Source organism: Ursus maritimus, unplaced genomic scaffold (genome assembly GCF_017311325.1).
Source record: "Ursus maritimus isolate PB19 unplaced genomic scaffold, ASM1731132v1 scaffold_13, whole genome shotgun sequence".
In the NCBI taxonomy this organism is placed as follows: domain Eukaryota; kingdom Metazoa; phylum Chordata; class Mammalia; order Carnivora; family Ursidae; genus Ursus; species Ursus maritimus.
In genome coordinates this window covers 50900631-50913616 of record NW_024423675.1, presented here as the reverse complement: position 1 = coordinate 50913616, position 12986 = coordinate 50900631, and the positions used below count along the sequence as shown (strand labels likewise).

At 39.7% G+C, this 12986-nt stretch overlaps 1 protein-coding gene across 2 annotated transcripts in view; it reads left to right on the top strand.

Annotated features, from left to right (window-relative positions):
* Nucleotides 1-2155: 2155 nt before the first annotated feature.
* EPM2A (EPM2A glucan phosphatase, laforin) overlaps nucleotides 2156-12986 on the top strand; it is a 115707-nt gene continuing 104876 nt past the window's right edge. For both annotated transcript variants that reach the window (XM_040627924.1, XM_040627925.1), the window contains exon 1: nucleotides 2156-2456. In XM_040627924.1, coding sequence (XP_040483858.1) covers nucleotides 2156-2456 — 301 coding nt within the window. The remainder of the gene's footprint in view (nucleotides 2457-12986) is intronic.

The window sequence follows — 12986 nt, the reverse complement described above, 5'->3', positions numbered from 1 at the left end:
TCCTCACATATGAAAATGGAGATACAGTATTAGTTACTTCAGAGGATTGGTGAGAGAATTAAATGAGATAATATGAGTTTGAAAACCACATGCTTAGTTCATAAAAAGGGTTCAATGTCTATTATAATTTTTATGGTTAATAAGTTCAAATGATTGACAAAGTATGATTAATGCTTTGGAATATGTCCTTTTGGTTTTGTTCCTTCCATTTGTATTTTACTTAGTACACAATGTAGCCATCATATTTGTACTGTATTTCAATCTATGCCATAAAATATTACATATTTTGGGGGGGATTAAAGGGGTACTTTCAACTGTTAAAATTACTCAGCTTCTTTATGATGAGAGAGAAAAGGAAAGAATGCCTCTTGAACAAATATATTGTCCCTTTTCTTCACCTGCCTTCCTTCCCTCCCTTCCTTCCTTCCTTCCTTCTTTCCTTCCTCCCTCCCTCCCTCCCTCCTTCATTCCTTCTTTTTCTCCCTCTTCCCCTTTCTCTCCTCCCCCTCCTTCTCCTTGTTTTATCTACGGAATGGACAGTACTCACTTTGGAAGAGCTGGGGGGAATAATGCCTTTTGGAAAATATACGCACAGGCTGCGTAGCACAACACAAGAAAGTCCTGACTGTCAGCTCCCAGGGTCCTTGCATGGCCAAATGACTCTTAATTTCCTAAAATTAGTCTAAGAATATTTTGTTAAGAGTAATTTGAATAAACGGATTCACATGCCACTGTGATTTAATGTCTGCTTTGCTACTGAATCAGCCATGTTTGGCCAGCCTTGCTGTCTTCACATTTTTGTGTTTATCCTTAAGCTTAGCAACCAACCAAACACTGAATGGAATATCAATATTTAAGAGGAAAGCATATTAGTTTACTAAGTGTTCCACTGAGAGACTGAGTTTGTATGGTTTACATTTTTGTACTTCGTTTTGTTTTACTTAGGATATTCTTAATACATGAAATTTTGCCTCGCCCCCCCCTTTTCACAAGCTTTCAAATACTGGTAAAAAGGTAAACTAGAGATCTTTTATGTGTCTCTGGTTTGCATAAGAGATTGTTGTGTTAAGTGCTGAATATACAAATGTAAGAACAGGGGAACAATTTTATTAAAGAATCAAAAAATAAATATGTAAACAAAGGATGGTTATCTTAAAGCGATGACAAAAATTAAAGCCCTCTCCCCACCCACAGACAGGCCTTTTTTTTTTTTTTTGACCTAACAGCTATAAATCTGTATTTCTTGACACAAAAGTGTTTAGTTTACTGAAAGCAAATTTAAACATCAGGTTTTATTTTTATGGCATAAAAAAAATTATGTCACACATCTGTAGTCACAAAATTATGGTCTTTATTTTGTTCTACCTCGAAAAGGACTTTAAAGTATTTACTCCAAATCCGTTTTACATGTACTAAAAATATAACATTTTGGATCATGTGTTATTTCAGGCATCGAGTGGACTAGGCGAGGGAAAAGTAACCAGCGCTTTTCTGCATCAGCTCTTAGTTTTGAATGGCGTCTCTTCCACCAATGAGAGAAACCTTTAGAGTTAGCAGGGTCTTTCAAGATGGTTAGTTTATACCCTCACTTTGCGGAGAGAGAACCGGAGGCCCATGATAAGGGACCTGTTTAAGGGTCGGAGCGCTCCAGACACCGCGGCCAGGCTCTCCCCCCAATTTCACTATTACAGAGGCTGCTTTCTACCTGCCATACCTTTCTTCTTTACGACCGCCATAAACATAATTTCGAGCCTTTGGGAAAGATAACTGCAAACTCGCAGGGCTTCTGAGATGTTTTCCTCCCTTTTCTAACCCGCTTGGACTCCCTTTTCTCCCTCCGCCGCGTGCCCGGCCGCCCCGCGGAGCCGCGCTGCGGGAAGAGGCTGCCGGCCCGGGCCGGTGTCCTTCTCCGCGAGAGCACACTTCTCCCGCGACCGCTTCCCGTCGCCAGAGGCCCCGCGCTGGGCCAGGCCCGGCTCCTGGGCCGCGTGATGCAGCCCAAAAAAGGTGCAGCCTCGCACGTGTCCCCGCCGGCGCCCGGGCCTCTGGCGACCAGGCCTCCCGCGCCGCCGCCCAATCGCCGCGGCCGCCTCGCGCTCCGGCCACGTCCGCCGGCCGCGGGGCACCGACACCCGGAGCTGCGCCGCCCGCCGCCATGCGGTTCCGGTTCGGGGTGGTGGTGCCGCCCGCGGTCGCCGGGGCCCGGCCGGAGCTGCTGGTCGTGGGGTCGCGGCCCGAGCTGGGGCGCTGGGAGCCGCGCGGGGCCGTGCGCCTGAGGCCGGCGGGCAGCTCGGCGGGCGCGGGGGCGCTGGCGCTGCAGGAGCCGGGCCTGTGGCTCGGGGAGGTGGAGCTGGCGCTCGCGGAGGCGGCGCAGGACGGGGCGGAGCCGGGCCGCGTGGACACGTTCTGGTACAAGTTCCTGAAGCGGGAGCCGGGAGGAGAGCTCTCCTGGGAAGGTACTGGAAGCTGGCGTCCGCCCCGAGCGGGCACAGGGGGCTCCGGCCTTGGCCTCGGCCGCCCGCCCGTGCCCTCTGCGCGCTCTTCGGGCGCTTTGCCCGTCTCCCCGGCTTCAAAAGCCGCCCCCAGCTCCCCGGGCGACCCGGGCCGACCCTTGGCTGCGGGCCAAACTGTCGCCGCCCGCCGCGCCTCGGGGTCGGGAGGCGTCCAAAGATTCGTGCCGGGTTCCGGCCGGCCGCCCCTTCGCTCTCTGACCCTCCGCCCTCTTTCCCACACGCCCGGGTCCCGGGGTGGTTTTCCCGGCATCCCAGCTTCGCGGCCCAGTTTCCTGTGTCCCCCCCTCACCCCCCGTCACCGTGTCAGCCCCGCGCGAGACCCCGGCCGCGTGGCCCTCCCTGCGGCTCCGGGTTCACTCCTGAGCTCTGCCTTAGTGGTTTCTGTGTCCTCATTTCCCCCGCTCGTTCACTAAGAAATGACCCCTCCAGTGAAGCTAGCCTGGTTTCTGATCCACGTGCTGTTAGTGCATGGAATTTCTTTTCCTTCTTGGATTTGAGGCTGAACTAACGCAAAGACATTGTTTCTCTTTTTGGATTTTTTAAATTTATTGAGATATACTCTGATTTCCTAAGATATAAAAACAATATATGCTGGTTGTAAAAAAAAAAAAAATCAAATTTCAAGGTAAAAACTTGTTTCCTCCACACACCTTAAGCCCACTGCCGTCTGCCCCGTATCTGTGTCTATCTAGCTATCGTGTATGTATCTCACACACAGATTGTATAATATATTTTTCTGTATCTTGCCTCTTCTTAACGATATGTTGCGGATACCTTTTAGTGTCACTCCATATAGATGTATTTTATATTTTAAAAGGCAGCAAAATATTCTGCGTCTATCTAGTGCGCATTTAGGTTGTTTTCGTTTTCCTCTGTTACAAGCAGTAGTAGCTTAATTAAAAGTCCGAGTATAGAGTGATCTTTGAGTATTTGAAGTGTTGCTGTAGGGTAGATTCTGAGAAGTGAAACTGATAGGTCAGAGTGTGGCCATATTTTACATTTCAATAAGGACTGCCAAATTATACCCTGAAAAGGTTATACCAACGTAGCCTCCCCCTGCGATGTGTGAATTTAGACAGCTCTTTCTTTAAATGTGGTGTGCAGAGTAGAGGATTGGAGTATGTGTAATGCTATAGTGGTCTAACGTTGATGAAATGAAAATCTCTTTAGAAGTTTATATGACAAAAATGGGCCATTTAGTCCATAATGATGTGGAAACAGAATCAGTAAAGAACACGAGTATTCTATACTACATTTACATATTATCCTCGTCGCACTGGGTTTTATGGACGGGTGGGATTTATTGTCATTTTGTGTTCCCATACCTGAATGGAAAGGTGTCCTCACCAGTTTATGCCCTTCTTTACAGATTACTACTTTTATTAATAATATTATATAATATGTTTTCACAATAAAACATCTGATAATTTTAATGAAAATTAAAGACTTTCTCCTCTCTAGTCCCCCTCTTTTTCTATTTTTAGCTTTTCTGATATTTCTCCCAAAGTTCTAAATAGTTTGCTTATATTGCTGTTTCTTAATGTATCAAGTTTAACTTTTCTGTTCTTAGATTTTCTGAGTTACTATATAAATTATATATAACATTTTAAAATTATAATTAGATAATATCAAATTTAACCATCATACTTGCTGTGAAATATGAGGAATTTAAGTTTATTATCTCTCTCCTACCTGATTTTTATATTATTATTTTATATAAAATTATATATGTATAATATTGTTGACTTGCTATTATGTAGAAAGTTGTGTTATAATAATTCTATTATGTAGAAGTTTACTCTTGTATAAGAAGATAAGAAAAATAGCTGACATACATTCTTCTCCCTCTCCTTTGGTTAATTATTTTCTCTACATTGTTAAGTTTTATGTAATTTATATTTTGTTTTATAATTGTTACTATTCCTTCTTGTTTTAGATTGATAGGTTGAGTCTAAGAATGGTAAATTAGCAAAGAGCATTACGAGAAGCATCATGGTCAGTGTTTAAGAGTAAGGATTCTGGACCAGAACGCGTGGGTTCACCAACACATGTATGATCTTGGGCAAGTTATTAACCTTACTGTGCTGTTGTTGAAAGAACTAAGCCAGCTAATGAATCTAAAGGAATTAGAATAGGGCTTCTATTAAGTGTTAAGTAAATGTTAGTGATCGTTACCTTTACTGTTAGGAAATAATTATTGCAGAAAGAGGTAGTGCAATTAGACTCATAAAAAAGGAAATGTAATTATGTGACGTGGAACACGTGCCACCAGAAGGAAAAATTCTCTTCTCTTACACTATAAATCATGATCAGATTTTACTTAAAATGATAACAGCGTTTGTTTTACTTCATATTTGGGTGGTAATGTTCTACACCTTGTTTGAAAATTTCTAGTTATTTATTTATTTTTTTTACCAGAAGCAGTACATTGATCATCAAAATTTCCTAGCTTGATTGCAGTATTTGATGAATGCAAACATCTCAATTTTTGAAATTTTTTCCTTGAAAAATTGGGATTCTTGTTCTAATTTTCACTGATGTAGAGCTTTCAGAGCACAGCTATCTGGGACTTTTTTTTTTTTTTTTGATTGAATTCCTGTGTTAGTTACATTGTTTTGGATTCCATGTCTTCCTCTTTCTTAAATATCTTGCTCATTTTGTTGAATTGCATCTTAAAATAATTTTGAAGAAACGGTAAATGGGAGATAAATTAATTTTCCCTTTGAAAGCTTTGCCTCAGTACCTTGTAGTACCCATTGTAATGGATAATTTTGATGTCAAACTGAGTCCAATCCTCTATAGGCAATCTGGTTTTTGATGCTTTGCAACCTTTCCTTAAATTATTTTACCAGGATGTATCTGAGTCTTTTTTATTTATATCACTTGACAAGGGGTTGGCTCTTTCAATTTCAGGAATTGTTTCCTTAAACTCAGGGAAATTTTTTATTATTTCATTTCCTCCCCGTGTTTTCTCTGTTCTTTCCTCTGAAATGGCTGTCAGCCATATAATGTACCTTCTGCATACATTTGAGTATCTCTTAAAGTTTTCTCTTATATTTTCTGTGGTTTGTGTTTGGATAGATTTTCCTGACAGTGTTTCCCAGATCACTGCTTCATTTTTAATACTAGCTATTCCATCATTTAGTCCTTACACTGGATTTTTTACTTTTGGCAATCATATTTTTAATCTTCCACATTTTTCTGTTGTTCTCTGATTTCTTTTCTTTTTTCCAGAGCTGCTGCTTCTTCCTGTATAGATACAATTAATGCCTGAATCTTTCCGATGACATTAGATAGAATTCATTAAAAATCGTTTCTGTTTTGCATTAACTTTTTTTTTTGTCTGAAGGCAATTTTTTTTATACTATAGGTTTTCCTCAAATATTGGACAATCCTTGGATGACCATTCATTTTTATGAAAAAGGATATGTTGATTAGTATAGGCTGCTGGCCGGTTTCTTTTTTAAGTTGCTTATGTTTACCCAAAATCCCCTCTAAATGGGGGTACACGCATGGGATACTGTGTAATTTGGCAGATTTTGCAGAGTGGGGTTTCCCTCTTTAGGATGTAAGCCTGGAGAACCAGTGGGCTCCAGGTCCTTTCCATCAGGGAAGCAAAAGCAGAAAAACAAGCAAATGAAACTTTACTATGGGGAAAGGTATTTTAGCATATTTTATTCCTAAATGGAGTTGCCTTTTCTTTCCTTTTCTTTTCTTTCTCTTCTTCTTCTCTTCCTCCTCCTCCTTCACCTTCTCCTTCACCTCTGCTGGGTGAATCCATAGACATCTCAAGATCTGTTTCACCTAGAGCTCTAGCCCATGCCCCACTGGGGCCCTTTCCAGGAAAACCTTTCCCTCCTATGTTTAGAGCATACTGAATTCATGTTGAGGGGAGGGTGGGCCGGAAGGAGGCATGGGGGAAACCTTTCCTTGCAATCTTCTCTGGGTTGGCATCTGTGTATTTGTTAGGTCTCTTCTTACCCGTTGCTTTTTTAGAAGTCTTCCCTGACTCCCCCCTTAATCTTTCTCATAGTGCCTCTTCCTTTCCTCATACCTCATCTCACAGTTTAAAATCACATCAGTTATATTGGCCTGGACTCTTTGATTGCAAGTAATAGAAATGGAGTGTGAACCAGCCAAAAAAAAAAAAAAAAAAAAAAAAAAAAGAAATTATTATTAACTCATAGAACCAAACTAAAAGAAACCTGGAGTTTAACCTCTCTGCCCTCGCTTGCTCTCCAGCTATCTCTCTTCCCCGTAGGTTTGCTTTACTTCCTATTGACTTCATTCCCTCACACGGACTCTACCAAGCTAGACTTCCCAGTGGGGGGCTCCAGGCTTACATACTCAAAGCCAGAGAAGGAAAAAATATTCTTCCCTGATAGCTCTAGTTAGAAAAATATGTGGGAAAAATGGGAATTTATCTTTGTTGAACCAATCATTCTTGCCAGGGTGGTGGGAGTCCCCTGAGCATTGCCAACAGCAAACACTTCTTGGAGTAGGGGAGGAACCCTTCTCCCATACTGTTTCAGGGGCAGTTTAGAAAACGGTGGGCTGTCAGTGCACAGGAAAACACAACGAACAGTTGTTTAAACAAATAAAGGTTAATATCTCTGCTATAAAAAGTACATAGATAGATGGTGATGGTAGTGGCCCACAGTGCATGGATGTCAGGAGAGGTACCATTGCATTTTCTTGGCTTTTTCCTCAAGACAACAGGTGACAGTCTAGTCATCATGTCTGCATTCCGTGGAATATGGGAGGAGAGAGAAGAGTGGCAGCGTCAGCGGGGGGTGGGGGTTATCCCTTGTATCTGGAGAGCTGTAACTTCAGTGGCGTACTCTCCTCCCTGCAAAACACATACTTCCTTTCAGTTGATGATTATGAATAAAGGTGCTATAAACAGTGACGGGCAAGTTTTTATGTAAACCTCAAGTTTTCAAATCAGTTGGGTAAATACCAAGGAATGGGTTTGCTGGATCCTATGAAACTGTATTTAGCTTTATAAGAAACTGCCAGACCACGTGGCTTCCAGAGTGGCCATAGCCTTTTCATTCCCACCAGCAATGAATGAGAGTTCCCATTGCTACACATTCTCATCAGCAATTGATTTTGTTCAGATTTTGGGTTTAAGTATCCTTACAGGTGTGCAGTGAGTATCTGATTTTTTAAATTTGTAGAAATACATGATGTTGAGCATCTTTTTATATGCTTATTTACCGTCTGTATATCTTTTTTAATTGGGTGTCTGCTGAGGTCTTTTCTTCACTTTTGAGTTAGAGCGTTTGTTTTCTTATTGCTGATTTTTAAGAGTTCTTTGAATATTTGGATGCAAGTCCTAAAGAGATATGTGATTTGCAAATATTTCCTCACTGTTTGTGACTTGTCTTTTCATTCTCTTAACAGTGTTATTTACAGTGTAAAACTTTTAGTTTTAATGCAGTCCAGCTTATCATTTTTTTTTCTTTTATGGATTAAGCTTTTTGTTTTGAATCAAAAAACTCATTTCTAAACCCAAGGTCATCTAGATTTTCTCCTGTGTTATCTTCTAGAAGCTTTTTATAGTTTTGCATGTTACATATAGGTCTATAACCCATTTTGTGTTAATTTTTATCTGTGATACGAAGTCTGTGTCTAGGTTCTTTTTTTTTTTTTCATGTGTATTGATTTTTGTTTGGATGCTGGATATTGTAGTTTTTAATTATTTTAGAGTTTGGAATTTTTTTTCTGGCAATTATTTGTGGATTAGTTTGTTACTTTTGAAGTTTATCTTGAAGGTTTATACGGCAGGTCTATAGTAGCTTTTACTGTAGGGCTAATTTAGCCCTACTACTAAGCAAAGACCTGTCTATGTTCTCTCTCTCTCTAAGATTTTATTTATTTATTTGACAGAGATAGAGAGAGAGCACAAGTAGGGGAGCAGTAGTCAGAGGCAGAGGGAGAAGCAGGCTCCCTGCTGAGGAAGGATCCTGAAACAGACTCGATCCCAGGACCCTGGGAGCCAAAGGCAGCCACTTAACTGACTGAGCCACCCAGGCATCTCTACATTCTCTTTTGAATGCCCCATGTATTAAATAAGATCTCCTCACTCTGATGGAAATACAAATGTTTCCCAATTCTGTGTGAGCTCTGCCAATTCTTTGGCATAAAATATTCAGAAATTTATTTTGTTTGTTTTTGATGTGGCTTGCTATTCGTTCTTTGTATGGCTCTATCCAATTTCATCTTATGCATTCACAGATTGGCATGAAGCCAAAGAATGAATCTAAGAGAACTTTATGCAGATTTATGGAGCTTTCTCTTCAAGGCTTTCTCATTTCTGGAATTTGGTTCTACAAATTCCAATCACCCTGTTCTCCCCAAACTTGAATTTCTGTTTCCTCAGTCACTGAAACCATTGAGTTCTATTTGAATCCCATTCCTGCCTCATGGTTCAGAAATTCTCCACAGGCAGTAATCCATGGCATTCATATTGTTCACCTTGTTTCTTTTTCTTCTCTCAGAGATTATAGTCCTGTGCTGCCTTTTGTTCAACATTTAAACAATGTTATTATACATTGTGCCATTTTTTTAGTTGTTACTTTTTTTTTTTTTAAAGATTTTATTTATTTATTTGACAGAGATAGAGACAGCCAGCGAGAGAGGGAACACAAGCAGGGGGAGTGGGAGAGGAAGAAGCAGGCTCATAGCAGAGGAGCCTGATGTGGGGCTCGATCCCATAACGCCGGGATCACGCCCTGAGCCGAAGGCAGACGCTTAACCGCTGTGCCACCCAGGCGCCCCTAGTTGTTACTTTTATAGGCAGGAGAAGAAGTCTTGGACTGATTTTTGAAAGTTTGCGGGTAGGTATTTTTCCAGCATATTTTTAAAATTTTGCAAAAGAAGTCCTGATTTTATTTATTTCTAATATAATTATGTATATGTGTGTATATTTATGTGCATATATTTGTACACAGACACACACACATACACACACACACATACACAGTCTAATCTGTATCTTTCTTGTTAAATTAAGTTGTTTTCCTTGGGAGTATCTTCTAAAAGGGATGATTGATAACCACACTAGGGTTGTTATGAGGACTAGTTTATAAAGTGCCTAGAACAAAGTTGTAGCTATGACTTTAAGATAGCCAACAATTTATAGCAGCTGCATTTCCTCAGTCTTTCCATTTTCAAGATGAAATTTATTGATCTTAAAGGTAGTTTATGCTTATAAAGCAGCAGCAGTTTTATATAATATTGGACTAATCCATACACTGACCCCAAACTACCAGCATTGCCACTGTATTCTAGATAATGCTGCACCTTCCCATAATTATTTGCCGTACCCATTTCTACTTGTGCTTTCTACTCCAGCTGTGCTATACCTTGGTGAAGGCTGAGTTTGAGTGCAGGATAGATGGACATGTACTGCATAAGGGATGTCATCCACATTCCAGCTGAATTTTGTGGATAGAGTGCACTCATTTTTTTTTCTTTGTCTAATTGCACAGTTCTTTTATATTTTTAATTTAAATTCAGTTTAATTAACATATACTGTATTCTTAGTTTCAGAGGTAGAATTTAGTGAGTCATCAGTTGTCTACACTCCCAGTGCTCATCGCTTCAAGTGCCCTCCTTAGTGCCCATCACCCAATTACGCCATCCCCCTACCCACTTCCCCTCTAGCAACCCTCAGTTTGTTTCTTATAGTTCTTATAGTTCTCTTATGGTTCGGTGCACTCAATTTTAATTGGATAAACTTTGACTAGAAGAAAGAACTCCTAAATATAACCTTAGTTCTTTGTTTCATCCATTATGAGGTGAGAGCCTTTCAAGAACAGCTGTGCTTACTACACTCAAAGGAACCATCAAAGGAACCATTAAAAAGGCAATACAGAGAGAGGGACGTGGTAGAGAGTTACGTGAGAATAACTTAATGAGATATGAGAGACAAGTATAAAGAAAACTTTGAAGAGTGACATGTGACATGGTCAAGAAAGAAAGATTTATTTTAGTAATAGTTTATTACTGTTGAACGAAAAATTCTAACTAAAAATTATGATGGATGAAATTTAACTGTTTCTTCGTCAGCTGAAATTATTGTATGATGATTGCATTTTATGATGGAGAAAGTGGGGCCCTGAGAGGTTTAGCAGATATCCTAAGCCCACATACTGCTAGCCTGTGGGAGGCACTGGCTGTGGGAAACACCTTCTTTAGTCAGGTGTCATGATTTGGCACTAGGCAGGACATGGAGATTTGGTGAGTGAATTTTCATATTCCATACACAAACTCTAACTCTAGGGCTTCATAGATGAGAAGGAGTTCATGCTGGCTGCTTAAGATATCTCTGTATTATCAATGAGAAGGGAAATGACAGAGAATGAGAACAAATGGAGAGGTGAATTATGACTCTATTTACTCCAAGGGATTCTTCTCTTGATATTCTCTCATCCTACCTCCCCTTTCTCTTCAGAGTATTCACTGAATGTGTTATATCAGCCAAAACGACCAGAAGTTTTAACAACATCAAGAATGATATTCAAACTAAAATGAAAGGCATTTTTTTCCCCTCTCTTGGATCAAAACCAGTTGTATCAGACAGAGGACAATAATCCAGGAGAAGATATTACTGCAGTTTCTTATTCCGTCTCCCCAGCACCTGATCTTCCATCATTTGCCAGCGAGTTAATGGGAGCTGAAATGAAAATGCTTGCTGCTTTTAGATGATTTGTTCCTGTCCCCTAGAAGCAGAATGAGGTTCTAATTTTAGGAAAAGTTAAAGAAAATATTGTGGCATGCTCACACAGTGGGGAAGGAGAAAAGTTATGAACATTTTTTTTTTTTTTTCAAAAGGCAGTAAAGCAACTACAATCTTAACAATGTTCTTTGGGGCTCCCGTGGAGAGAAAATAATCAGTTGGATAAAGCATTAGTTTAAACAAGTGTAACGCATTTTACAGTGTTTAATTTGAGGAGATAAAATGCATATAGTGGAGATTTTATACTTCACTAAATATGTTTCTTTGTGTAAAGATAATGCTCATGAGTATTTGGGATGTGAGTGTGAATGAGGGAAAGATTTACAAATTGGATTTGTAGAAGGCCAGACAGTGGATGGGTAGCTTAATGAGATGAGAAAAGTCTGAGAACATTTCAGCTTCTGCAAGCGAGATGGGCTCAGCTGGCAGGTCAGGTCTGGCTCGCTGGGCTTCCACAAGGTGCGAGAGATGGCTCTGTGTCTTTGGACCGTCATGGGTGCCAGGGCTTCCGAACTGGAAAGCTCATTAAAATGTTTTATTATTCCAAGATCCTCCTCAACTTGAATATCGTTACCTGGAAAATGTTCTGTTTTCTGCTCCGATGGTGGGATCCTGGGCTGTGTCCAGCTAGCTCAGGTCTGTATTACAGCCAGTATACACTGAGTGAGAAGCTTGACATTTTCCGTACTATGACCTTCATGTTTTTAAATGTTGAATCATAATGTCACATTAACATAACACAGAGCTTGATCCTGAATTTTTGCTAATTAAACCATAGAGAATTAGAGAAATGGTTACTATGAAATCATTTTCTTTTCAGTTTAGTTCTAAAAGGCACTATACTATGTCCATGAGCAAAGAAAAATTTTATCAATGTTTCACCCATGATTGCCAACATTTCTGGACATTATATTTGTAGATTTTATGAACTATTTGTACCTTTGATAAAAGTTAATATGACATTTTAATTCATGTCTTATGTCATAAATTATCAATTTATTACCTTCTTCATTGATTGAAATCACTAAAAATCTATCTATTTGATGAGCATGACAACCATCCTAGAATAATTACAGAATTGGAGAAATTTTGAACTCCCACACACAGAAGACTATATTTGGGGGTTACACTGTTATTTCCATGATCTTAGATTTGGAACTATTCTAAATATCATCTACTGAATTCTGAGGTTGTGCAAATTCTGAATGTTGAATACAAGAAGACATTGGTTTAAAGTGTTGCTTTAATACTTACTAGTTCAGAATAAGTATGAGAAAGCATTGAGCTAATACATGTGAACATTCGTTGTAAATGGAAGTAATAATTATTTTGTACTAAAAATATTGACAATATTTTGTCATTGGCTTATTTATGTTTATCATTTTTCGGTGATACTTCACATTTATTTGTAATGAAGGGGTATCCCATAAAAATTTTATTAGAAAAGCAGTTTACTCCTGAGCTGTGTATACATTTTTGCAAAGGCTTCAGTCTTCACTTACTTAATCTGTTTAGAAATTTGAATCTGCAGTTTTCACTTGATGATGTCTTTTGACTGTGGTTGAATAGGTTTTATTATTTTTCAGAGAGATGCACTTAGAATTCATTAGTGAATCAATCTAATTAGATGTGAGGAGTGTAGAAAGATATAACCCAAATCAGACTTTAAAAAAGGGAACTCTTGGGTACTGTGCTATCACAAAGGTGAAAAAAATGCCATGAAAATA